This window comes from Podarcis vaucheri (assembly GCF_965113315.1).
Source record: "Podarcis vaucheri genome assembly, chromosome: 10".
In the NCBI taxonomy this organism is placed as follows: domain Eukaryota; kingdom Metazoa; phylum Chordata; class Lepidosauria; order Squamata; family Lacertidae; genus Podarcis; species Podarcis vaucheri.
In genome coordinates this window covers 73,303,284-73,330,996 of record NC_138748.1, presented here as the reverse complement: position 1 = coordinate 73,330,996, position 27,713 = coordinate 73,303,284, and the positions used below count along the sequence as shown (strand labels likewise).

At 49.7% G+C, this 27,713-nt stretch overlaps 1 protein-coding gene across 1 annotated transcript in view; it reads right to left on the bottom strand.

Moving 5' to 3' along the window:
* MAPK8IP2 (mitogen-activated protein kinase 8 interacting protein 2) overlaps window positions 1–27,713 on the bottom strand; it is a 65,067-nt gene that overhangs the window by 9,237 nt on the left and 28,117 nt on the right. The window contains exons 2-5 of the mRNA XM_082238779.1: window positions 24,558–24,663; window positions 16,461–16,685; window positions 5,484–5,604; window positions 1,227–3,518 (exon numbers count right to left, since the gene is read on the bottom strand). Of these exons, the coding sequence (XP_082094905.1) occupies window positions 1,227–3,518; window positions 5,484–5,604; window positions 16,461–16,685; window positions 24,558–24,663 (2,744 nt within the window). The remainder of the gene's footprint in view (window positions 1–1,226; window positions 3,519–5,483; window positions 5,605–16,460; window positions 16,686–24,557; window positions 24,664–27,713) is intronic.

The following is a 27,713-nucleotide window of genomic DNA, read 5'->3' as shown; positions in this document are numbered from 1 at the left end:
GTGGCATCTTATACCAATCAGGGATGGGGTGTGGCATCTTGTACCAATCAGGGATTGGGTGTGGCATCTTGTACTAATCAGGGATGGGGTGTGGCATCTGTACCAATCAGGGATTGGGTGTGGCATCTTGTACCAATCAGGGATGGGGTGTGGCATCTGTACCAATCAGGGATGGGGTGTGGCATCTGTACCAATCAGGGATGGGGTGTGGCATCTGTACCAATCAGGGATGGGGTGTGGCATCTGTACCAATCAGGGATTGGGTGTGGCATCTTGTACCAATCAGGGATGGGGTGTGGCATCTTTACCAATCAGGGATGGCGTGTGGCATCTGTACCAATCAGGGATGGGGTGTGGCATCTGTACCAATCAGGGATGGGGTGTGGCATCTGTACCAATCAGGGATTGGGTGTGGCATCTTGTACTAATCAGGGATGGGGTGTGGCATCTGTACCAATCAGGGATTGGGTGTGACATCTTGTACCAATCAGGGATGGGGTGTGGCATCTGTACCAATCAGGGATGGGGTGTGGCATCTGTACCAATCAGGGATGGGGTGTGGCATCTGTACCAATCAGGGATGGGGTGTGGCATCTGTACCAATCAGGGATGGGGTGTGGCATCTGTACCAATCAGGGATGGGGTGTGGCATCTGTACCAATCAGGGATGGGGTGTGGCATCTGTACCAATCAGGGATGGGGTGTGGCATCTGTACCAATCAGGGATGGGGTGTGGCATCTTGTACCAATCAGGGATGGGGTGTGGCATCTTGTACCAATCAGGGATGGGGTGTGGCATCTTGTACCAATCAGGGATTGGGTGTGGCATCTTGTACTAATCAGGGATGGGGTGTGGCATCTGTACCAATCAGGGATTGGGTGTGGCATCTTGTACCAATCAGGGATGGGGTGTGGCATCTGTACCAATCAGGGATGGGGTGTGGCATCTGTACCAATCAGGGATGGGGTGTGGCATCTGTACCAATCAGAGGCCTGCCTCTCGGCAGGAAAACAGCCAATCAAGACCGTCTGTGGCCACAATGGGGCAACAGCAGGTGAGGCCCTGAGGGGGTCCCTGTTGCTTGGGAGCCAGGAGACCAACGCAGAAGGGCCCCTGGATCTTGCATCCAGGTGACTGGGGTGGCAACAGGCAGTCGTGTGCTGGTCGCAGGAAGTGCCCTCCCTCCCACCCCTCCCCCTGCAGCCACAGAGGGGGTGGCACTCACTGGAGGAACGGGAGGTGCTGTTGACAAAGACGTTGAGGAACTTCTTTGAGAAGTGGAGGTCAGCCTCGGGCGAGGAGTCCTCCGAGGAAGAGCTGCGCCCGTCTGGAGCCACCAGCCCCTCCCCAAAGTCACTGCCCGCGTCCTCCAGGTCAGCGGCGTCGCAGGCCCTCAGCAGCTCGCTGTCGTCGCTCAGCACCGACGTGCAACGCTTGAGGCTGACCAGCTCCAGCTGGGTGTTTTCGTCCACGACGAGGGTGTACTTGACGGAGTCGTAGGCCAGGGAGTCGTCCAGGGCTATGGTGGGCGGGGGCAGGGGCATCTCCTCAGAGAAGGGGGAGCCCTTCAGGCTGCCTAGGGAAGGGGCCTCCCCGTCCTCCTCCTCCTCCTCGGGAGAGTAGGCGAAGCTGAAGCAACGGTTGGTCTTGGCGGTGGAGACGTCCAGCCCCTCGCTGCCCTCTAACCGGACGTCGTCAATCATGTCGTTGTCCTCCAAGATGCCAGAGTCCAGGTCCCCGTCGATCGCCCAGTCCTCGGGCCCCGTGGCTGGGTCGGCCTTGACCGCGACCTCCCTGGGGGGCAAGCCCTTGGCTGGGGTGCCGCCGCCGCTCTTGCAGCAGCCGGAGAGTGGCCTCCCAGGAAAGACGGGAGCAATGGTGTCGTTGGTCAGATTGCTCATGAACAGGTAGGGACCCACCTCGTCCGCCGGGCCACCTGACTCGGTGGGCTTCTCGTCCTCCCGTAGAGAACACCGGAGGGTCTCCATGTCCACCAGCTCGATGCTCTGCGGAGGGCCAGGCTGTGCCTCCCCCAGGGTCTCGCTGGGGATCTCGGGCTCCAGGTCAGAGGCGGGAGAGATGGTGTCCGAGAGGGAGTGGGCCGCCGGGAAGCATTCGTCGGCACACTTGATGGGGTACGAGCCTTCTGAGATCATCTTGTTCACCAGGTTGCTGAGCAGCCACGGGGAGTCGGAATCCTCGCTCAGGTCCGGCTCTGACTCAGAGTCGGAATCGGAGTCGTACTCGCTGTTCCCCGCTCGGTCGTCGCTGTCGCTGCGGCCCTTGGGCACCAGCTTGGCCCCCACCGGCAAGTAGAAGGAGCGCCGCAGGGTCTCCAGGCTGTGGTCGGGGTCGATCTCCAGGTCCAGCGAGTCCGAGAGGGGCCTGTCCATTGGCTCAACAGGAGCAGACGGGTCCTCGTAGAACTCCTCTATCTTGAGGGCTGCCAGGCTGTCCCTCCGCACCACTGCGCTCTCCGGGGCCACCGCCACCCCGTCCTCCTCCTCTTTGCTCACGTCTAGCAGAAGGGTGTCCTTCAGGGACAGCACTCCCCGGGACTCCAGGTCTGCCTCCAGCTCGGCCTCTGAGCCCGGGGAGCTGGCCTCCTCGATGGAGTTGGTGAGGTGGGAGGAGCGTCCACTGCTGCTGTCGCTGCTCAGGTCCAGCTCAGTCTCCGAGATGCTGGAGATCATGTTGCTGGCCAGGCGGTTCCCGCTGCAGGCAAAGGCCGCCTCGATCTCACCCTCCACGTCTGAGTCGGAGCCAGGCGAGCTGAGGTCCTCGCTGTGCCGGCTGCACGGCGGGAAGGACTTGGAGTTGCGGCTGGTGAGGTCTGCCTCAATACCGGGGTCTGACGAGGGGGACGTGGTGTCCGACGAGGCAGAAGGTGGCCCTCGCACGCTGGGTGCCCGGCCCCTGTGGCCGCTTTCTCCTTCGTTGCTCAGGGATTCCGTCGCCGTTCTGGTCGGGGCGGCATGGTCTCCCGTGGGGTGGCTCCTTCCAGACCCAGCATCTCGGCGGCCCTTGGGAGCCTCATCGTCCGACAGCGGGGAGCCTCCCTGGTCAATCAGTGAGATGGGGGACCCGTGCCCCGATTTTCCCCCAGCAAAGACAACGGGGGAGCCCCCAGCTACCTTCTCTGCCTCCTGGCATCCTGCCGGATCCCTCTGGAACCTGGCGCAGTAGATCTCCGTTGCCGGTGACCTGTGGGGGCTGAAGACAGGCGACTTAGATGCCAGGCGTGTGATGGGACCTTGGGGATCTTCTGCAACCTCCCTGGGGGCCTGGACAGATGAATCTGAAGGAGGCTGAGAGCAGGGCATGGAGGAGACGATGTTCATGTTGTAGTCCTCCCCAGGTCGGGCAGGGGGCGGGGCCTCCCGCAGCTCCTGGCTGTTCCCTTCGGCATCATAAAGCGGTGGTTTGCAAGGAGGTTGGGCTCGGCCAGGGCCTGTGCCACTCCGAGCGTCTGAGCACGGTCCGTCCTGGAGACACGGGTGCACAGGGGAGGGTCGCTCTGCAAGGGGAAGGAGCAGACGGCAAAGTTCAGAACTCAGGAACCATCCCGACAGCACTCTAGTGAGGTCAAAGCCAGCAATCTGGGGGAGTCTACACAACCACCCAGACTTGAAGCTTCCTGCTCACCCTGGGCCTTATCTAGTTGGACCGACCTATCACTGTGCGATACATCCCAGACCTCCAAAGGCCTTTGCTGTTGCCATTCCATGGCCCAGACCCTGACTGGCAAGTCCTGTGGCTCTTGTACTCCACAGCCCATCCCTTGAGTCCCTCTAGTACAGAAGAGGGGAGTTGGATCCATAATAATAATAATAATAATAATAATAATAATAATAATAATAATAATAATAATAATATTTATTTATACCCCACCCTCCCCGGCCAGAGTCGGGCTCAGGGCGGCTAACACCCGTAAAATTACAATAAAAACATAATGGGGGGGAGACCAATTTAAAACACAGGTTAAAATGCAATTTAAATAGATCAAAACTGTAAGGGGAGTTTCTGGGTCTGGCCTGGAGGTGACTGTCACATGGATCACTATCCCACAACCCCTGCTGTGCACCAACTTGGACAAGGGGATGGGGCCGCCAAGCTGTGACTCAATTGCCTGATGCCTTAACAACAACAGGTGACTAACAGCTGCCAACGTTCAGCTGATTGGCAGTTGCAGCAACCTTCTATGGAGACACACTTTCTGTAACAATCAGCTGATTGGCACTGGGAGGGCGCCTTGAAAGGGGACTTGCAGCTGGGATGGAGACAGCAGTGTCTATGCAGGCAGCTTCCTCTGCAGAAGGAAGAATGCAGAGGGGGCCGAGGAATGAATGCAAACAGCTTCCTACAAATGGAGAAAGCGACCCCGACAAATCAGGGCTGCGCTATGGAGTTCCTGGCGCCAGTGGGATTCCCTGTCGGCTGATCGACACCAACTGTGAGCCCTGCTTGCAATGAACCGTTGTCAGCTCTCAGTTGCTCCTCTGCAGCCTCTTCCATACCCGACACCACACAGAATAATAATAATAATAAAAATCCTTCCAGTAGCACCTTAGAGTCCAACTAAGTTTGTTCTTCGTATGAGCTTTCATGTGCGTGTTTCGTGTGCATGTACCGGGTCGTGCTGTGGGTTAAACCACAGAGCCTAGGACTTGCCGATCAGAAGGTCGGTGGTTCAAATCCCCACGACGGGGTGAGCTCCCGTTACTCGGTCCCAGCTCCTGCCAACCTAGCAGTTTGAAAGCACGTCAAAGTGCAAGTAAATAAATAGGTACCGCTCCGGCGGGAAGGTAAGCGGCGTTTTCGTGCGCTGCTCTGGTTCGCCAGAAGTGGCTTACTCATGCTGGCCATATGACCCGGAAGCTGTACGCCGGCTCCCTCGGCCAATAAAGCGAGATGAGCACCACAGCCCCAGAGTCGGCCACAACTGGACCTAATGGTCAGGGGTCCCTTTACCTTTAAGGTGCTACTGGAAGGAATTTTTAAAAAAATTATTTTGACTATGGCAGACCAACACTCCTACCTACCTGTAACCACACAGAATGTGACTTGTCGGGGGGATAGGCCGTGTGGTCGAACTGGGACCCGCACTGGGGTTATTGAGACCTGTGGGCTGAAAGTCTCTGTACCTCTGTACCTCCACCCTCCTTCAGAGTTTCTGCTTGCTGTGGAGAGCCAGTTCTCCCCAGGGGGCCAGGGGTATGGAGGAGTTTGGATTTGATATCCCGCCTTTCACTCCCCTTCAGGAGTCTCAAAGCGGCTAACATTCTCCTTTCCCTTCCTCCCCCACAACAAACACTCTGTGAGGTGAGTGGGGCTGAGAGACTTCAGAGAAGTGTGACTGGCCCAAGGTCACCCAGCAGCTGCATGTGGAGGAGCGGGGAATCGAACCCGGTTCACCAGATTACGAGACTACCGCTCTTAACCACTACACCACACTGGCTCTCCAGTATGGGGGGGCACTCACCAGCATGGGGCACCGAAGAGGAGGAGGAGGAAGAAGAAGAAGTGTGGAGCAGAGTCTCCTGCCAGGTGGCCCTTTGCAAGGGGGGCGCTGGGTTGCAGCCGCTGTTGTTGTTCAGGGAGTCCTGGTCATGCAGGGGAGGAAAAGAGAGCAGAGATGAGTTAAAGAAAATGTTTCAAAGTACTTTTGTGGAAAAAACCAGAGGCATTTCTGTTAGCTGTAGCAGGGGAAGAGACCCCAAAGAGAGACATTAAACTGTTAATGTGTGAAACAACAGCAGCAAGAACTCTTTTGGCCCAAAAATGGAAGCAACGGGAAATCCCTTCGTTAGAAGAATGGTGTATGAAGATGATGGACTATGCAGAACTGGCAAAGCTGTCCGGGAAAATCCGAAACCAGCGTGACCAAGCTTTCCAAAAAGACTGGAGTAAATCTGTACAATATCCGAAGGATAACTGTAAACAATTAACAACACTAGCAGGGTTGTTGTAAGAAAACTTGCAAGGCGTATGATTTGTACCTTCTGTAGATCTATTTAAAATTTTGTGATAAATGGAAGGAGTGAAACACAAACTGAAAAACGTATAACTGCTATGAAGTAATAATGAACTATGAAAGTCATGAGACGGGATGGAGAGAAGTTGAAGCTTGATAGAGTAAATATGTAAAGAGTATAAGGATGTGTTTAAATGTGATAAAATGGAAATTTAATAAGAAGAATCACAGAATCATAGGTTTGATACACCCAAAGGTCACCTGTTCCAACTGTTGGTTTCTGCTCTCTTCACTGTCCAGCAAAGTGCTTGTCACAAGACAATGTTTACATTCCACAGTCAGAGTACTGTTGGGTTTTCCCACGGGAATGGGAAGCTGGATGTGACGTACACTAGTTTCCTGTTTCTTTCTGTTCTCTTGTTCGTTAGTCCGAGGAGAAGGACGGTTGCTTCTCTGCTCCCGCAGAGGCAAGATGCATGTTTGTAATTTCTCTACAATGAACTGTAAATAAAGCAACTTAAAGCATGTGGCACGTACTATTCATCATTCCGTTGTGCAAAAGGACTCTGCTATATCAACATTTTGGTTATGGGCCCAGAAAGACGTAAATCAAACTGAGGAATGCCGGCAGAGGTACAGAGGAACGGATCGCGTTATCTGCTCTGCGCGTCAAGTTTGATTGATGAAGGTATGTGCTCATGCTCCCGGAGCAGCCTGCCAGCTCCTTGTTTATGCTTTATGGCTGGACTTTGAACTTTTAAAGCCGTTTTGCCGCGTAACAGGCAAAGGCTCCAAAAGGCACAAGCTCACAGGCTTGGATGGCTGGGAAAACGAAAGTACTTTTAAAAGTGCTTTTGGCTAAAGCTGCAGGACTGTGACGCAGCTCGTTTTGAGCAGCAGAAATGGCAAACGCAAAGCTGGTTGATGCTTTTGAGATTCCTAAGCTCAATAAGAATAACTACATGGAGTGGGTGCAGTATGCAGAGGCAGTTCTGCGGAAAGAAAGTCTGTTTAATGTTATTACAGACAACCCCCCAGCTCCAATTACAGCTGAATGGACAGCTAAGGATTCCAAAGCACGGGGAACGCTTACGTTGATAGTATCCCCAGAAGAGCTCTGTCTGTTGCGTGGAAAGACCACAGCCAAAGAAATTTGGAACTCTTTAAGAGAGGCTCACTTGAGGACAGAAGCTGGTTCCTCAATGTACTACTATGCCAAGCTGCATGGTATGGCTCTTGCTGAAGGTGGAGATGTGCGTAAACACCTGATGGAGATGCAGAATCTGAGACATGAGTTGCAGCAGAGAGGACTCAACTTTCCAGAGGCTGTGTATTCCTTCATGATACTACATTCTTTGGGACCAAGTTGGGAGTCCGTTGCCACTCAGATTGCTGTTCAACCAACTGCTCAGCTCACAGTAGCCTTTGTTACTGCCGTGATCCAGAATGAAGCAGATCGCCGGGGTGCTAGCTGCATGGGTAAGGGGGAGTCTTCGCAGACGTCATCCCAGAGTGCAGTGGAACCACCAGAGGGCGCCAAAGCTTTGAAGGCAGTGAAATGCTACTCGTGTGGACGTCTAGGCCATATGAAGAGGGAATGCAAATATCCCAGGGCCAAGACAGAGCAGCGCAGCGGAAGTTCAGCGCGTGGAAAAGGCCAAAGCAAAGGCAAAGGTCCGGTCTCCAGGACAACGCAGCACAAGGCAATGGTCTCACGCTTCACTCCAAAGGTCGCAAAGGTCCAGAAGACGTCTAGATCTTTCTTCGTTGTTGATTCAGCAGCTACACACCACATGTGCAACGATAAGAGACTGTTCGTGTCTTTTACACCGCAGGAAGGTGCGATTCACCAGGCGGATGACCACACGATCCCCAGTCAAGGCTACGGAACTGTTGTTCTTCACAGTTTGGACTTAGAGATACATGATGTACTGTACGTTCCAGATGCCACACACAATCTTCTCAGTGTGATGCAGCTGAATGAACGGAACATTGACGTTTCCTTCAAGAACAAGAAATGCACCATCACAAAGAAAGACGATTATGTTTTGCATGCTGAATGTGTTGATCGTTTGTTTGTTTTGTATTATGATGATGTTGTGCAGAATGAGACTTGTTGCATTGCAGGTTCTAACAAAAGTTTGCATGCAGGATGTATTCATGATTTTCACAGGAAATTTGGTCATTTGCATTTTGAGGCAGTATCTAAAATGCCTACCTTGGTTGAAGGTATGACTATTAAACCCTGCAGGTACCACATGAAGTGCAAGGCATGCGCAGCAAATAAGGTGAAAATGGCTGCGAAAGGTAAGGTGTCTAGTAGGCAAGCTACAGAACCATACCAGATTGTTCATGCTGATTTAGTTGGTCCACTATCGCCCTCTTTGGGTGAAAATAGGTTCTTCATGGTTCTCATTGATGCATTTTCCAGGTATATTTACGTGTACAATCTCAAGCAGAAATCAGAGGCTTTTCCAAGGTTCAAGGAATTCTGTGCTTGGTTGGAAAATGTGCATGGTAAGAAGATAAAAATTCTTTTCACAGATCGCGGGGGAGAATTCACTTCTCAGCAGTTTGAAGCTTTTCTGACTGAGAAAGGAATTCAACACGATTTGTCCAGTCCTCGCTCGCCATGGCAGAATGGACTTTGCGAAAGGGCAAATCAAACATTGCTTCAAGGGTTAAAAACCTTGCTGCATGATGCTAATCTTCCAGAGAGTTATTGGGCTGAAGCTCTCTCATGTTTTCTTTACAGTTACAATCGCAGGTTATCTTCAGCGATTGGTTGTACCCCCTATGAGAAGATGTTTGGCAAGAAACCATACATCAAACACATGAGAATTTTTGGTTCAGACATGTGGATTCACTCACCACAAAGCTCCAAATTAGGCAAACGTGGATTGCATGGTATCTTTCTAGGTTATCAGAAAGGTTCTTACAGAATAATGATGACTGACTCTAAGACAATTAGGCTCACAAGAAGTGTTGAGTACAATGCCAAGTGGGGGGAGAACGTGGGAATTTTTCAATGTTATCCTGATGACAGTGATGAGACTGAGGATAAGCAACAACAACCCACACCCACTGATGAAGGTTCTGATTCTGAGTCTGAAACTGAATCGGATGATTCAGAGGATTTCAAGAGTGCGAAAGCCTCTATGCGACCCTCTGAAAGCTCTGATCAGGAATTGGAAGAACCATTGTTCACAATAGGTCACTTTTCTCCTAAGAAGGAAGAGGAAAGTGTTGAAGACCAAAGGATGATTCGCAGGTCACAAAGAGCCACAAAAGGCAGACCTCCAAAGAGATTTGCTGATGAATTTGCTAAGACAGCAGTAGCAGCTGTTAAAAGCTCCAAGAAGGTATTTGAACCTTCAAGTTTCCAAGAAATCCAGGATTTGGATTCTAAGGAAGCTGAGCCATGGTTAAATGCTATGAAGGCTGAGCTTGATTCCTTAGAAAGGAACAAAACTTGGGAGCTTGTTCCAGTAGTTCCAGGAATGAAACTGCTTGGAAGCAAATGGGTCTTCAAAGCGAAGACTGATCAAAATGGCAAGATAGTCAGACACAAAGCCAGATTGGTAGCCAGAGGTTTTGCACAGGTACCAGGTGAAGACTATCACGAGACCTACTCACCCACGGTGAGGTATGAGAGCATAAGACTCATGCTCAAGCTAGCTGCAGAGGAGAATCTACACATTAGTCACCACGACGTGAATACAGCATTTTTGTACGGATCTCTAGGTGAATCACTTTATATGCTTCCACCTGATGGCGTACAGGTAAAACAGGGATTTGTTTGTGCTCTAAAAAAGTCCCTTTATGGTCTCAAACAAAGTGCACGGTGTTGGCACACAAAACTCACTGAAGCATTGTTTTCTTTAGGTTTTAAGCAAGGGAAAGCTGATCCATGTGTGTTTGTCAAAGAGGAGGGGCAAAAGAAGCTGTATTGTTTGTTTTATGTTGATGACATTTTATTCTTTTGGAAAGATGTCACAATGTACAATAATGCCCTAGCTCAACTGAAAGAGCATTTTGACATGAAAGATCTTGGTGAGGTAAACAACTACCTATCTCTGGAAATAGAGAGAGATCAAGATGGTAACATTCTAGTATACCAGTCACGGAAAATTGCTGATGTGTTAAGCAAACTAAACCTGATGGATGCTAACCCTGTAGACACACCGATGACAACAGGTTATCAGGTAGAGGACACTGAAGAAGCATTTTCTGACACTACACTGTATAGAAGTGTGCTAGGCAAGCTAAACTTCATTGCCAGATGTTCAAGACCTGACATTGCTGTTAGCTGTAATTTGCTAAGCAGACAAGTCAACAATCCTACTGTTAAGGATTGGAAAGCTCTGAAACGCATAGCACGCTATTTGAAAGGCACTATGCATTACAGACTGAGATTTAACAATCAGAAGTCTGGTGGTCTTGAGATTTTTGCAGATGCAAGTTTTGGAAGTGACACTACAGACAGGAAAAGTACGTCTGGAGTTTGCTACATGTACAATCAGGGTCTATTTGATTGGTCATGCAAGAAGCAAACAACAATTAGCTTAAGTACTTGTGAAGCTGAACTGAATGCACTGTCTTATTCACTTAAGGATTGTGAATGGTTGTTACAATTGTGCAAAGACATGAAAATTCCTGTCAAATGTCCAATCCAGGTTTACCAGGACAACAAAGCATGTTTGGCTTTGCTGAATTCGGAAGGTTGTAAGCAAAGCACGAAGCACTTGCAATTGAAGTTGCAACATGCTAGGGAACATATTCAGAAGGGACTCGTAACAGTGTCCTATATGCCAGGTAATGAAATTCCTGCTGATGTATTGTCCAAGATTGTATCAAGGGATCAACACTGTACCTATGTACAGAAGTTGGGTTTGTACTGATATTGTACGAACACGCTGCCCAGTGATGTTCACGGAAAGGGGGAGGATGTTGGTTTCTGCTCTCTTCACTGTGCAGCAAAGTGCTTGTCACAAGACAATGTTTACATTCCACAGTCAGAGTACTGTTGGGTTTTCCCACGGGAATGGGAAGCTGGATGTGACGTACACTAGTTTCCTGTTTCTTTCTGTTCTCTTGTTCGTTAGTCCGAGGAGAAGGACGGTTGCTTCTCTGCTCCCGCAGAGGCAAGATGCATGTTTGTAATTTTTCTACAATGAACTGTAAATAAAGCAACTTAAAGCATGTGGCACGTACTATTCATCATTCCGTTGTGCAAAAGGACTCTGCTATATCAACACCAACCACCTGCAATAATGGAATCACAGCTTAGGAACCCTGACAGAAGCCCCAGCTCTTGTTGTTTAGTCGTTTAGTCGTGTCTGACTCTTCATGACCCCCTGGACCAGAGCACGCCAGGCACTCCTGTCTTCCACTGCCTCCCGCAGTTTGGTCAAACTCATGCTGGTCGCTTCGAGAACACTGTCCCACCATCTCGTCCTCCGTCGTCCCCTTCTCCTTGGGCCCTCCATCTTTCCCAACATCAGGGTCTTTTCTAGGGAGTCCTCTCTTCTCCTGAGGTGGCCAAAGTCTTGGAGCCTCAGCTTCAGGATCTGTCCTCCCAGTGAGCACTCAGGGCTGATTTCCTTCAGAATGGAGAGGTTGGATCTTCTTGCAGACCATGGGACTCTCAAGAGTCTCCTCTAGCAAGAAGCCCCACAACCCCTGTTTAAAACCCTTCATTGAATCATAGAACTGTAGGGTTCGAAGGGACACCAAGAGTCATCTAGTCCAACCCCTGCCATGAAGGGATCACAACAAACTGTGCCAAAAGAGAGAGCTGCTCAGTCAGGGATTGCTGCAGTCTACCGTTCCAAGAGAGGATCCCCCTCTGGTTCGGGGCCTACGGTTGAGAGCATTTTTGCAGCGCTGGATCGGTAAAGGGGCACTTCCAAAACCACGATGGCACAGAAGGAGCTGCCTCAAAGAATGAGAGCAGTCCTTGCTCCTTTCGGAGTCCCGCCTGAGTCACAGGATCTGGGGCATGAAGTGGGTTGACAAAGCGGGTTGATGGAGCTGCAAAAGATTGTGCTACTAGATATCAGATTAAGGCACTTAATGGACAGCTGTAGCAGTGGGAATGGAAGACACCTGCTTTGATTGCAGAAAGCCCCAGGTGAGTGTTGGCTTTTCCAGATAGGACTGGCGCAGGTTTGTCAAGGGTCACCAGCCACGATGTCTATGCTCAAGAATTAGCATAATAATAATAATAATAATAATAATAATAATAATAATGATAATTTGTTTTTTTATACCCCGCCCATCTGGCTGGGTTTCCTCGGCCACTCTGGGCAGCTGCCAACAGAATATTAAAAACACAATAAATGCATCAAACATTAAAAACTTCCCTAAACAGGGCTGCCTTCAGATGTCTTCTAAATGTCAGATAGTTGTTTATTTCCTTGACATCTGATGGAAGGGCGTTCCACAGGGTGGGTGCCACCACCAAGAAGGCCCTCTGCCTGGTTCCCTGTAACCTCACTTCTCGCAGGGAGGGAACTGCCAGAAGGCCCTTGGCGCTGGACCTCAGTGTCTGGGCTGAACGATGGGGGTGGAGACGCTCCTTTAGGGATACTGGGCCTTTTAGGGCTTTCAAGGACAGCACCAACACTTTGAATAGTGCTCGGAAACATACTGGGAGCCAATGTAGGTCTTTCAAGACCAGTGTTATGTGGTCTTGGAGGCCGCTCCCAGTCACCAGTCTAGCTGCCACATGAAGCACAAAGACTCCAGATTCTGGTATGAGTTTACCTGATCTGGATTAACATGCAGATCGGAACGTAGATGAATTTTGTGGATCAACTCTTGAATTGGAGAAGTATCCAAGGGGATTTAAAATAGTGCCTTTCCAGGTGGAATGTGTTTGGGAATGCCTGTTTGTGATGAGAAAACTGCTGCATTGCCAAACTTTTCTGCATTATTTAATTATTTCATAAAATTTGCACAATGCTTGATTGCAAAAAAAAAAAAACCCTCCCATTTTTTCCCCATTGGAGGGATTGGATGACCACCTGTCATGAATTGCAAAGGGTTAGACTAGATGATCCTCAGAGTCCCTTCCAACTCTACAATTCTATGATTCCATGAAAACAAAACAAAAATGCCTCAAAGAGGTTTACAAAAAAGGATAGATTAATAAAATTATCTTAGAAATGCAGAGTTGTAAAATAATCCCAAGGATCATCCAGCCCAACTCTCTGAAATGCAGAAATCGCAACTAAAGCATCCCTGACAGATGGCTATTATGAATAAGAAAAACTAACAGCCATAATTAAAAACTCTTTAAAAGTTAACAATGGACTAAGAAGAGAATTAAAACTCGGGCCAGCTTTCTAAACATCAGGACAGGCTTGTCTAAGCAAAAATGTTTTCAGCAGGCTCCAAAAAGCGTAACGTGATATCAAGTGGCAGGTAGTTCCACAGTGCAGGCGCTGCCAGCTGCATGAAAACAACTGAGTTCTTGTAAGTGTCCTGGGGTTTATTCCAGCCTGATCTGTGCACTGCCATGAGTGGCTTTCGGAAAGGGTTTCTATGTGAATGAATCGGAACCCGTCCGTTCGCTGTTGACAAAAAAAAGGGGGGGCACTGGTGGTTTAACCAGGAATGTTTTCCTTCATCTTTTGGAATGCTAAGGGGCTTTCAGAAAGCGAGGCCTCTTTGCCGCTCCTCTGCCTTCCTTCCTCTCTTCCGTACGGCACATTATTCGGAACGCATATTTCGGGAAATTGCACTTGCCGACTTGCCGACTGAGCCCTCTAGGGAGGGTTAATGACACAGCAGATTAAAGTGTGTGGGGGGGAGATTGGGAAAGATTAATTCCAAAAGGGCTTAGTGACAAGCACATGAACTGACACGAGATGGAGGGGGGGGGAGAGAATGTTTTGAAGCAGCTGCTTCTGTGGGGAAAGGAGGGAAGACTATAGATGCCCCAATCCAACACCCAGTTTTGGGTCTTCCTTTTGGAAGAAGGAATTGGAGAATCGGAGAATTTTAGACTTGGAAGGGGTCTCAGGATCATCTAGTCCAACCCTCTGCAATGAAGGAGGCAGAGCTCAGCCTGTTTGAGTTGCTATCAGTTTCCCATTGTCCAAAAGTTCACTTGAATTTGCCATTAGCTCAACATTGCCATCTAATGGCACATTTGAACAATGCACTTAAAACATTATATTTGCAGCTATGTTTGTGGCCATCCCTGCCTCCTGGGGGAGTGAGCGCCATAGTTCAATTGCACGCTGCGTGAAGAAGGACTTTCTTCCCTCTGTCCCGAACGCTGCGGTAGAATTGTCCCCGAAACTAGGCAGCTTCCTTTGTTTCTGACTATTAATCCTGCAAAAGCCACAAATGCCCGGCCCGGTTTTTGTACAGCATTGCGAAACCTTCCTGTGGCGTTTGCCTGTTCTTTTTAAAATGTCTGTACAGGGGGAGAGAAAGAGTCATTAGGCAGACCAACAGAAAAGTCAGGGGCTTATAAAAGGGCTTAGCCCGAGGTTTGGGTGGGTTGGTTTTAGTTTGTTGGTTGGGAAAGGCAGCTGGGAAAGCAGTTGGCAGACAGTTGGAATTAGAGAAACAGTTAGAGCAGTTGGTTCTTGTGTGAGAGGAGGTAGAAGAGTTAGAGGCAAGATAAAAATAAGACTAAGAAGGTAAAGAGTAACAACGTTTTGAATGCAGTTAGAGTTTATTTGTGTCTGCAATAAACTACACTCTTCTTTGCTAACTTAAGAACCTCACTGAGATGAAGTGATTTGAAGTGAAGTGCCCGAGGATGAAGGCTTTCTGGGAAATGATATATAATGAAATGAAAAAGGTACTTAAATGTACATTCCCTAAGAAACCAGAGGCCTTCCTTTTGGGCATTGTCGGCCAATTGGTGTCAAAGAAGGATAGAACTTTTTTTATGTATGCTACAACAGCAGCAAGAATACTCATCGCAAAGTATTGGAAGACACAAGATCTACCCACCAGGGAAGAATGGCAGATGAAGGTGATAGACTATATGGGACTGGCTGAAATGACTGGCAGAATCCAAGACCAGGGGAAAGAGACGGCGGAAGAAGATTGGAAGAAATTTAAGATTTATCTTAAGAAATATTGCAAAATTAATGAGTGTTAAAATGTTGGGGTTACAGAAAGTAAGGGATTACAGCTGAAAAAGATTAAGTAAAAGAAAAGAAAAGGAAACAATTAGATAAAATTAAGGGGGAGGATTTGCTGATACAAATTTGGAAATTGGAATGCAGAAAGGGGAGGTATGGGGAAGTCAGTGAAGCAAGTTTTAAGAAAAAACGGACCTGAAATTATACATGTTTGTCTGCTTTTGTGTGTGTATGTTTGTATTGTGTATTGTGTGTGTTTTTATAATTTGTGAAAATACAATAAATATTTTATTTTAAAAAATGAGATGAAGTGATTGTACCAGGGAGAACCTGGTTGGTGGCAGTGAATTAGTGGTGTACGGGTCAATAGTCCGTGAGACAACCGGGGGCTGTGTACAAACGCCACACTGCCTCTCTGGGCATCCCAGGCGCTGCCATCCAAATGCTTGGACATCCTGTCAGATCTGGAAGCCCATCTGGGCATCAAATAGGCCAGTGGTGGCGGCGGCAGCAGTTGCCAGGCAGGGAAGACTCCCTTCCCCCAGCCACATTTGGGGGGTGCATAGCAGGACTCTGCTCTCTGCTTGCAGCTTTTAAAGCAGATGAAGAGCGACTCCTTCCTGGTTTATTTATGATGCGAAATGCTCCTGGAGTCAGTCCGTCTCTCTCTCTCTCTCTCTCTCTCTCTCTCTCTCTCTCTCTTGCTTGGATGCCTCAGGATGTGGGAATGTTCAGGGAGTCAGGAGAGGATATATTGTTTATTAATATCCTTCCTAACTTGCGCTAGCAAGTTCCTTTACTTAGCAGAGTTTTACATTCCCCTTTTACATGCATAGCAGATAGCTGCTTGCAGGCTTGTGTAAGCATCTCAATATTAGATTCCTGGTAAGTCCCCTTTATCGTGGGTGAATGGATGATTTTGAATTGGGGTGATGGAGGAGACTCCTGAGTGTCCCATGGACTGCAAGAAGATCAAACCTCTCCATTCTGAAGGAAATCAGCCCTGAGTGCTCACTGGAAGGACAGATCGTGAAGCTGAGGCTCCAAGACTTTGGCCACCTCATGAGAAGAGAAGACTCCCTGGAAAAGACCCTGATGTTGGGAAAGATGGAGGGCACAAGGAGAAGGGGACGACAGAGGACGAGATGGTGGGACAGTGTTCTCGAAGCTACCAGCATGATCTTTGAGCAAATTGTGGGAGGCAGTGGAAGACAGGAGGGCCTGGCGTGCTCTGGTCCAGGGGGTCACGAAGAGTTGGACACGACTAAACGACTAAACAACAACAACAAACCTGCTGTTGCAGAATGCTTTGGGACCAAGTTGCTTCCAGGAGTTGCAAAACTCCGGGTGCCCAAGGCTCTCCTCCCGGACTCACCTGTGTCCCCGTCACGGTCAGATTGAGAGTGGTGGGGCGATGCTTCTGGGTCTCCTCTGGGGTGGGCGAAGGGATTGGAGACCCCGAGGGCGAGGGGGGCACCTCCTCCAGCCCGTTCCCTTCCTCCTCCTCTTCATTATCATCGATCATCTCAAACTCCTGGAAATCGTCCTGGAAGGTGGAGATGGGGTTGGGCTGCTCACATCTCTCCAGCACCAGACAGTCCTGGCAGGGGGAGAAAAACAAAATCCTATCAGATATTTGGATATATTTGGGAATATGGGCTACAAATAAATTAAAAAGGGAGTCAAGCTGTTTTGTGGCTTGGAGAAAGAGCTGGAGTTTTGGGGTTCCTTGCCTATCTCACAGTATGGGAGAATATCTACAGTAAACATTCCATTAGTTGTTCCATTTGAAATATAGCTTAGGGCCGCACTCTCTTGGGGGCCCCCAAAAAAAATTAAAGGGGAAAAAACCTGGATGTACATTTCCAAAATAGAAGATAAAAAACAAATAAAATAAAACCTACATACAGCAACAGTGTTTTGTGTTGTGTAGGCTCCTAGGATGTAAGGAATGGGCCCCGCCTGCTAGCCTGCTCCCTAAAATATCACTGCTTTGCTCCTTTCTATATATAGGGTGCCTACATTCTGCTCTTTATAATTATTAATAGTTTGCATCACATATTTACACCTATTATTATTTCTTGTTGTAGCAAGTTTCTAGAGACTAGATTGTGAGTCTTTGTAAATTGTGTTTCTAAAGGAACTTTTGTTATTGCCAAATGCCATTATTAAGTTTGTTATGAATAAAAAATCATTTTAAGTTAGAGCTTAAGAATTATTTCACTATTCATATACTTCTTCTTAATTGTATTTCAGTTCAACAATTACTTTGATAAAATACCGTACATCTTTTGTTATTTGCAAATGGCTTGAGATACCTATTAGGTCCATAAATGACCATATAGCATATATTCAACACAAAAAACAGCGCCAATTTGTTGTGGACAAAGGACAGCTGGACATATAAAGGGCCCCATTACTTTCAGCAGCTGAGGGCCTCATCAAACCTAAATCCGGCCCTGAGCCATATTCATGGAGGAGAGGGCTGTCAATGGCTACTCGCCAGAATGGCTCCGCTCTGCCCTCTACAGTTAGAGGCAACAACAACAACAACAACAACAATAATTTATTATTTATACCTCGCCCATCTGGCTGGTTTCCCCAGCCACTCTGGGCGGCTTCCAACAAAGATTAAAAATACAGTAGTCTGTAAAACATTAAAAGCTTCCCGGAACAGGGCTGCCTTCAGATGTGAAATATACTCAGAGTCGCAAAGTGATTTCATGCTCTTTATTCAGCTCATAGTGGTGAGGAGGAATGAATCGATGTCCCCTCACAGTATCTGCTTTATATACATTATTTACACAATGGGCTGCACATGATTGGCTAATTCCAGAATTCTACTGTAAGCCAATCAGGTTGTGGATTCACTTCAATCTGGAGCAGGATTGGGTGGTTCCTGCCAACCAATCATACTGCTGCATTGTTCTAGGACCAATCAGACTGCTGCATTCTGAATCCTATTGTTCTAGGACTAATCAGACTGCTGCAATTTGGATCCTATTGTTCTCAGTACATAACACCCCTCCCCTCTAAGTTCCAGTCCTGCCCGGGAGGTCGCATTCATAGTCCTCAAGGTACGCCGGCAGCCTACGTGTGCGTTGCGGCCTGGGGTGTTCCCTGGTCCGGGGTTCAGGTTCTGGCTTGTGTTCCAAGGATGCTGGCTGTGATGGGCCTGTTTGGTCTGGTGCAACCGGCTCACTCAGTCGTGGTTCTGGTTCTGGTGTCCTTTCGGCCTCACGGGTCCTCTCTGTATTTACTGATTCTGCCTCTCCTGCTGGCCCCTCCTGCTCTATGGGCCTCACTGCCCCGCTGTTCCCTTGGGACTCCTCTGACCTGTCCTCCTCCTGGGTTTCTCCCGGGAATCGTCGCCGTATCTGGTCGCAGTGGCGACACCAGCATTGCCCCCCATCCGTTAGCACCTCGTACGACACTGGGCCAGTGACCCTGGTGACTGTGGCGGGTACCCATGCTGGGCCTGCCCCAAAATTCTTTGCGTACACTGGGTCCTGGGCCTCGAAGGTCCGGGGGTTCCTGCCTTCCCCCACGACTACCTCATCCTGAGCTCTATCGGGGTGAAGGCGGTCCAATCTGATTGCAAGGCGCCGACCCATTAGTAGTTCAGCGGGGCTCCGGCCAGTCGTTGAGCTGGGGGTGCTGTGCTGTGCTAGGAGGAATGTGGCAAGGCGGTACTCCCAGTCCCCTTGCATCATGCGGCGAAGGGTGTCCTTGGTGGTCCGCACCATGCGTTCTGCTTGGCCATTGGTGGCAGGGTGGAACGGCGCCGAACGGATGTGGCGGATGGCGTTCTGCGCTGTGAAGGTTTGGAATTCTCCTGACGTAAATGCAGTCCCGTTGTCTAAGACGAGAGTGTCAGGGAGCCCGTGGGTTGCAAACAGCCTGCGTAGTACCCGGATGGCTGCGGACGTGGAAGTGGACGGTACCAGTGCGACTTCCAGCCATTTGGTGTAGGAGTCCACCACTATGAAGAATGTTTTCCCCTGAAAGGGGCCAGCGAAATCCACATGCAGGCGTGACCATGGTGCTCGGGCGGACTCCCAGGACTGGACTGGGGCCCTTGGGGGATCTGGGCGGGATTCTTGGCAGGCCTGGCAGTGTTTGACCCAGGCCTCTATCTCTCCGTTGATCCCCGGGCACCACACATAACTCCTGGCCAGGGCCTTCATTCTTACTACCCCTGGATGTGTCTCGTGTAGGGCTGTGAGGACCCTTTTGCGGAGGGGCTGGGGAACAACGACTCTGCTTCCCCATAACAGGCACCCCTTGTGGGCCGACAGTTCATGTTTGCGGGTTGTGTAGCCGGCGAATTCTGGCCCGGGGCTGCTGCTGGGCCATCCCCTCCACACCCAGTCCAGGACCCGGGAGATGACCCTATCCTTCTTGGAATGGTGTGCAACTTCTTGTGCCTGAATGGGGCGGTCGGGAAGCAGCTCCAGGCTCATAACCTCTTGTGCAGGTGCTGGGTCAGGGCCTGTTTCCGGTAGTGGTAGCCTGCTGAGGGCGTCCGCATGGCCCATCGCCTTCCCAGGTCGGTGAATCAGTGCATACTGGTAGCTGGCAAGGAAAATTGACCACCTGAGGACGCGAGGAGACAGCACTTGGGGGGTCTGCTTTTCGGGGGCAAACAAGCCAAGCAACGGCTTGTGGTCAGTCACCACGGAGAAGGGCCGCCCGTACAAGAAATCATGGAATTTTTTTACTCCCTTCACGATTGCCAGACCCTCCTTGTCCATTTGTGAGTAGTTCCGCTTGGTTGCGTTGAGTGTCTGGGAAAAGTATGCCACCGGTACCTCTCTTCCATCCAGGAGTTGGTGTCCCAGGACAGCGCCAATGCCATAGGGCGAGGCGTCGCATGCTAGCACCACCGGCAGCCTCTCGTCGAAGTGTGCCAAGACAGAGTTTGAGACAAGCAAGTCCTTGACTGCCTGGAATGCGGCCTCCTGGCGCTGGCCCCACACCCAAGGGGCCCGCTTGTCCAGGAGTCTGTGTAGGGGCTCTGCTACCGCCGCCTTGTGGGGAAGGAAGGAATGGTAAAAGTTCAATAGTCCCAAGAAGGCCTGGAGTTCAGTCTTGCTCTTGGGCGCTGGGGCATCACAAATGGCCCGTACCTTGTCCCCAGTCAGGTGGACCCCTTTCTGGATCTCAGAAAGTCCACCTGAGGCACTCCTAGTAGACATTTTTCCCGCTTCACCTTAAGACCTGCTGTCTGGAAACAGTGCAAAATGGTGCGGAGGCGGTCCTCAAACTCCTCTGGTGTGGGCCCGGCAATCAACACATCATAGAAAAAGGGGGTGATGCCAGGAATCCCTTTAAGGAGCGAGTCCATTAGATTCTGGAATATGCCTGGTGCCACACTGACACCGAATTGCAGCTGCTTTACCCTGAACGCTCCTCTGTGCGTCACAATCGTCTGTGCCTCTGCTGTGGCCTCATCTACTGGCAGCTGTTGATATGCTTGGGCCAAGTCCAGCTTGCCAAAAATTTTCGACCCAGCCAGGGTGGCAAGGATATGGCTGACCACTGGCACTGGGTATGCATGGGCCGTGAGGGCCTTGTTTATGGTACATTTGTAGTCTGCGCAGATGCGGACCGAACCATTAGGCTTGACGGGTGTGACGATTGGGGTTTCCCAGGGGGCATTAGGTACCGGCTCCAGCACGCCTTGCTCCATGAGCCGGTCCAATTCCTCGTCTATATGGGGTTTCAGGGCGAACGGGACCCGGCGGGCCTTGAGCCTGACCGTTCATACTGCGGGGTCAAGCTGTAGAGCAATGGGGGGGTGGGCCGTATACTGTCCCAATTTCCCGTCGAAAACCCCTGGAAATTCCTTGCATATGGCGTCCACGTCCACTTGTAAGCTAGTGTGGTTCACTCCGGTGACAGCTAGCCCCAGTGGTCCAAACCATGCCAATCCCAGTAAGCTAATGTAGGGGCCCTTGACCACAAGCAAGTCCAGTTGCCGCGTCCACCCTCGGTATTGCACCCTGAAGGTCCCCACCCCCATTGTGGGGACCTTACGTTTCTGGAAGTCCCGTAGGGTGAATGGGGCCAGCCTGAGTTTGGGACCCCCAGTAGGACACAGTTTCCTTAAGGTCTTTGCCGAGATTATGGATAGAGTTGAACCCGTGTCAAGCTCCATGCGGCATGGGGCCCCCTCTATCTGTACCTCTACATAAATTTTCTCTACATTGGGGTGGGGCAACTGGTATACCTGGCAGTATGGAACAGTAGCGACGTCTTCAGGCGCAAGGAGAGCCCGGGCGATTTCAAACGTCTCCTCTCCGCAGATGCTGAAGAATATCGCCCTCTTCTTGGCGTCTTCTTCATCGGTGACCCCTTTGGCTTCTAGGAGGAAGGTGAAACGGGAGGCATACGCTTCCCAGTCTCCAGATGCTGGGTTGAACGGCGAGAAGCTGCTGTCGGTTGCCATTCTGAGTTCCTTGTGTCCCGGAGCTGAAGCCTGGATACACGGTGCGAGGCAGCGGTGCGGCAGGTGGCGGTGCTGCGGTGCTGTGTTTGGCAGTCAGCTCAGCGGGATCCCATCCTCGTCGCCAGTGAAATATACTCAGAGTCGCAAAGTGATTTCATGCTCTTTATTCAGCTCATAGTGGTGAGGAGGAATGAATCGATGTCCCCTCACAGTATCTGCTTATATACATTATTTACACAATGGGCTGCACATGATTGGCTAATTCCAGAATTCTACTGTAAGCCAATCAGGTTGTGGATTCACTTCAATCTGGAGCAGGATTGGGTGGTTCCTGCCAACCAATCATACTGCTGCATTGTTCTAGGACCAATCAGACTGCTGCATTCTGAATCCTATTGTTTTAGGACTAATCAGACTGCTGCAATTTGGATCCTATTGTTCTCAGTACATAAAACGATGTCTTCTAAAAGTCTGGTAGTTGTCTTTCCTCTTTGACATCTGGTGGGAGGGCATTCCACAGGGCAGGCACCACCACTGAGAAGGTCCTCTGCCTGGGTCCCTGTAACTTGGCTTCTCGCAGGGGGGAATGACCAGAAGGCCCTCGGAGCTGGACCTCAGTGTCCGGGCAGAACGATGGGGGTGGAGACGCTCCTTCAGGGATACAGGCCGTTTAGGGCTTTAAAGGTCAGCACCAACACTTTGAATTGGGCTCGGAAACGTAGTGGGAGCCAGTGTAGGTCTTTCAAGACTGGTGTTATGTGGTCTCGGCGGTTGCTCCCAGTTGCCAGTCTAGCTGCCGCATTCTGGATTAGTGGTAGTTTCTGTGTCACCTTCAAAGGTAGCCCCATGTAGAGCGCATTGCAGAAGTCCAAGCAGGAGATAACCAGAGTGTGCACCACTCTGGCAAGACAGTCTGCGGGCAGGGAGGGTCTCATCCTGCATACCAGATAGAGCTGGTAGACAGCTGCCCTGGACACAGAACTGACCTGCGCCTCCAGTGACAGCTGTGAGTCCAAAATGACTCCCAGGCTGTGCACCTGGTCCTTTAGAGGTACAGTTACCCCATTCCGGATCAGGGAGTCCTTCACACCTGCCCCTCCCCTGTCCCCCAAAACAGTACTTCTGTCTTGTCAGGATTCAACCTCGATCTGTTAGCCGCCATCCATCCTCCAACTACTTCCAGACACTCACACAGGACCTTCACCACCTTCCCAGTTCCTGGAAACCCCAGGAGGGGGGCGTTGCTTTGGTGCTCGGATCCTGCGTTCAGGCTTCCCATAATGGGCATTCCCATAATGGGCATCTGGGTCACCTCTGTGAGAAGAACAAGATGCAGGATCATATGGGCCACTGGCCTGATCCAGCAGCAGCCTCTCCTTGTGTCCTTATGGGATCTTCTGCTCCGCAATTTCCCAAGACGGAAAGTGCTGACCGCCTTGTGCCTTCGCAGGGTGCGAAAGAGCTGGCAGGGAAGTCTCTCTCCCTGACTCAGCAGCAGGGAACAGGGACTGACTCAGCAAACACACCGCAGGTGACCTGTCAACCGCCAGCTCTGCTGAAGGTGGCTTCCCGGCACCAGCAAGAGACCCACATGGGCTAAACAAGGAAGGGAAAGTCTCCAGACCCTCTTAACCAGGGGTCGGCAACCTAAGGCCTGGGGGCTGGATGCGGCCCAATCGCCTTCTCAATCCGGCCTGCGGACGTGTTTTTACATGAGTAGAATGAGTAGAACACATCTCTGGGTTATTTGTAGGGCATAGGAATTCTTTTTATTTTATTTTATTTTTTCAAAATATAATCTGGCCCCCCACAAAGTCAGAGGAACGGTGGACCGGCACCCTGCTGAAAAAGGTTGCTGACCCCTGCTCTTTACTCTGCAACTAATCCAGAATGCGGCAGCTAGACTGGTGACTGGGGGCGGCCACCGAGACCATATAACACCGGTCCTTAAAGACCTACATTGGCTCCCAGTACATTTCCAGGCGCAATTCAAAGTATTGGTGCTGACCTTTAAATCCCTAAACGGCCTCGGTCCAGTATATCTGAAGGAGCATCTCCACCCCCATCGTCCAGCCTGGACACTGAGCTCCAAGGGCCTTCTGGTGGTTCCCTCCCTGCGAGAAGTGAGGTTACAGGGAACCAAGCAGAGGGCCTTATTGGTGGTGGCACCCGCCCTGTGGAACACCCTCCCGTCAGATGTCAAGGAAATAAACAACGATCTGACATTTAGAAGACATCTGAAGGCAGCCCTGTTTGGGGAAGTTTTTAATGATTGATGTTTTATTGTCTTTTTAATATTCTGTTGGGAGCAGCCCAGAGTGGCCGAGGAAACCCAGCCAGATATGTGGGGTCATAAATAAAAAAATATTATTATTATTATTATTATTATTATTATTATTATTATTATTATTACTCCAGGGGAAGGTGTAAAAATTGCTCCCCCCTTAGACATTCCTTAGACGCCTTTTCCCAAGTCTCACTGTAAAGGGCACCAAACATCTATCTAAGGCAGTTTTGGCGCTAAATAGCTGTGATTCCTGCATTTCAGGGGGTTGGACTAGATGTCCCTTGGGGTCCCTTCCAACTCTACAATTCTATGATTCTATGACAAGCAGAGTCTGAGGCATCCAATTGGCCACTGCGAGACGGGCCCCCTTTGGCCTGGCCAAGCCGCTGCAGGGCTCTCCTTAGCTTCTCGTGATTCCTAAATGGAACCTCCATGGACAGAGCCAGTCTACCTGAGGATGGCAGCCAGCAAGAGGGGGAGGAGGCTATCACTCTTGCATCCCACTTGTGTATGAGAAGGGGAAGCTGGCCTGATCTAGCAGGAAGATTCTAACATTCCTATTTTCATTGAAAGCAAAAGGAGAACCCGGGGAACTAAAGTTTTGAGAGTTATTCGGGAGCAGAGGGGCTGCAAGTTGTGGGCTCCGGGGCTTCTGCAAGAAAGAGGACGCCGCTCACAGATCTGTTGTTCAAATGCCACCGATCCCTCCTTGACCCGTCCACTGCCCCTCTCACCTTCTCATAGTGGTCCGAGTCGTAGTTAAGGCCGATGCCACAGTCGTCGGTGATCTCAGACAGATCTTCGTCATCAAATTCCTCCAGGCTGATGTCCTGAGGAGGCCTGGAGAAGAGAGAGGAGAGAGGGGGTGACTGTTAGTGGAACATTGTGAGATGGGGGACAGGAGCAGGGATAGGGCTGGATTTCGGCCCTCAGCTACTGAAGGTCATGGGGCCCTTCATATGTCCAGCTGTCCTTTGTCAACAACAAATTGTCACTGTTTTTTCTGTGGAATATATGCTAGATGGTAATTTATGGACCTAATAAGTATCTCAAGATTCTCAAGAGTCCATGGAGTTTTCTTGGCAGGGATACGGGAGTGGCTTGCCGGTTTCTGCTCCAGGTGGATCACTCTTGAGACTCTTGAGAGGCCCATGGACTGCAAGAAGATCAAACCTCTCCATTCTGAAGGAAATCAGCCCTGAGTGCTCACTGGAAGGACAGATCGTGAAGCTGAGGCTCCAAGACTTTGGCCACCTCATGAGAAGAGAAGACTCCCTGGGAAAGACCCTGATGTGGGGAAAGATGGAGGGCCCAAGGAGAAGGGGACGACAGAGGACGAGATGGTGGGACAGTGTTCTCGAAGCTACCAGCATGAGTTTGACCAAACTGCGGGAGGCAGTGGAAGACAGGAGTGCCTGGCGTGCTCTGGTCCAGGGGGGCATGAAGAGTCGGACACAACTGAATGACTAAACAACAACAATAGGTATCTCAAGCCACTTGCACATGTTGTCATGCAACCAGTGCCTGCAGAGTGTAGGCACCCTATATATAGAAAGGAGCAAACCAGTGATATTTGAGGGAGCAGGCGAGCAGGTGGGGCCTATGACTTACATCAGAGGAGTCTACACAACACAAAACACTGTACCTGTATGTAGGTTTTATTTTATTAGCCTTTTCTCTTCTATTTTGGAAATGTACATCCAGTTCTTTTTTCCTTTTAATTTTTTTGGGGGCCCCCAAGAGAGTTGGGCCCTAAACTATAGCTTGTTTAGCTTAAACGTAAATCTGGCACTGGGCAGGACTGTGGAATAAGGGACCACCAGGAAGGCTCCAGGCATCTCAACATTAAATTCAAAAGGGATCTTAACCACCTTGAAAAATGCTGCTCCGGTTCGGCGCCAGCGCTAATGGCTGCTCTCTCTCCGAGCTCCGGAGAGAGGACGGCTCTGCGAGTTCGGGTCTGACCCGCTTCGGCAAGCGGGGGACCCCTAAAATCACAGGAACGGATCCTGTGAACAAGGAGATTCGGTGGGCACCCGAAGCGCCCCCTCTTTACCGCAGAAAGAGCCTTTTTAAAGGCTCCGGAACGACAACGGGGGAGCGCGGTGCTGAGAATCGCTACCCAGCCCGCAGAGTGAAGCCGCGTCGCCATTAGTGGAGAGCGCCGATTCCCTTCCTGAAAAATCTGGACAAAAAAGACCCGTGAGTAAGACTGAACCTCTATTCGAATTAAAACTACCTGAAATTAGGCTGAAAACGGGAAAGGCAAAAATTAAGGAAGTCTGCCTTCCCCCGACTGCATGATAATCAAAGCAACGAAAGTTACTAAGCTGCATCCGTAAGGGAAAATCGTTTTTAAATGCTTGAATCCGACATTTGGACTTTGACTATCCCCTCCAGCTTGCAGGGCAGAGGGGAGGAAAAAGTGACTTTACAAGCTGCATGACTAATTTAAAGGAAAAGGAAACTTTCTGCAGCCTCCAACCTGGTACGAACTGCTCATAAAACAAAAGGAACACTGAACTGACTTCAGATTCCTGTGAAAGCAACAAAGTGGAAGCTTTACTGTTTATTTGTTACAAAGTTTTGGGACTTTGTGGATACATTATATCAGGGAAGGCTGGGACTCTATTTACTAGGAAAGTGTTGCATTATACTTATAGAAGCCTCCTGATAAATTTGCTTTTTAACACTCTTTATTTCGGTTTGCGGACATTCTGATTTGCTCCCTCTAGAGGGTAAACTAAAAGTTGCTACGCTTTGGGACAGTGGAATTTTCTTAGGAGAAGGCTCTTGTGGGAAACGACCTTGGGATATGAGTGGCCCAGCAGACGAGATAAGCACGAGAGCCAAGACAAGGCAATATCAACAACAGCTGCAGCAACACAAGAAAAGAGGCTCGATCTCAGGAATAACTTCTACAGTGACAACAGGACAAGAAAGAGGTACAGCAGTCTCCATGGATGCAGTATCGCAAGCCCTTCTTAAGATAAATCAATCCCTGGAGAATTTAACAAAGCAAACGGCAGAGAACACTAAGAAATTGACAGAGAACTCACAGAAATTGACAGATTTGACAGCAAGACTTGATTTGAATACAGAATCTATAAATAAGCTTACGCAAGAGAACTCTGCCACACGTCAAATTGCGGAGGAAGCCAGAACTATTGCTGGAGAGACTCAGGAAAAATTAGAACCGATTGCCAGGAAGGTCTATGACCACGATGCAACTCTGGCACTGTGGGAACTACAAAGAAAAGAAAGGAATCTGAAATTACGATCAATTCCAGAGGACGAAGGAGACAACCTCACGGACTTTTTAACGAACGAGTTTGCTGATGCTTGGGAAGACTTAGAGGAAGACGAAATCAAAATCACAACGGCATTCAGACTGGGCAGAAGACAGAATAGAAAGGTACCGAGAGACTGCTTGATCACCTTGAGATCGAAGGAGGAAAGAGACAAAATATTAAGACTGCATTTTGAAAAGGCCTTACAAATTGGGAATTCACCGATACAGATCTTTAAAGATATCCCTAAACATATTCTGGACTTGAGAGCTTCTTATAAGGACCTGGTTTACCTGCTCAAGAAGAACAACATTCGTTTTAGGTGGGAATTTCCACAGGGACTGTCCTTTGACTATAGGGGGAAGAAGGTGAAAATAAAGACGACACAGGATAAAGACAGCTTCCTGCATAAAAATCAAGAAGATCTACAGAAAGGAACTGTAGACCCAATTGCTGAGCAAAGGAGTGTATTAGATATCTTGAACCTCTCATTTGGACAGAACCTTCCACCACCAACAGAGGAGGAACAACAATTGGGAGCAGTTGGAGGAATACCAAAAAAATAACAAGATGGCCCTGCAATTCCTTAGCTGGAATTGT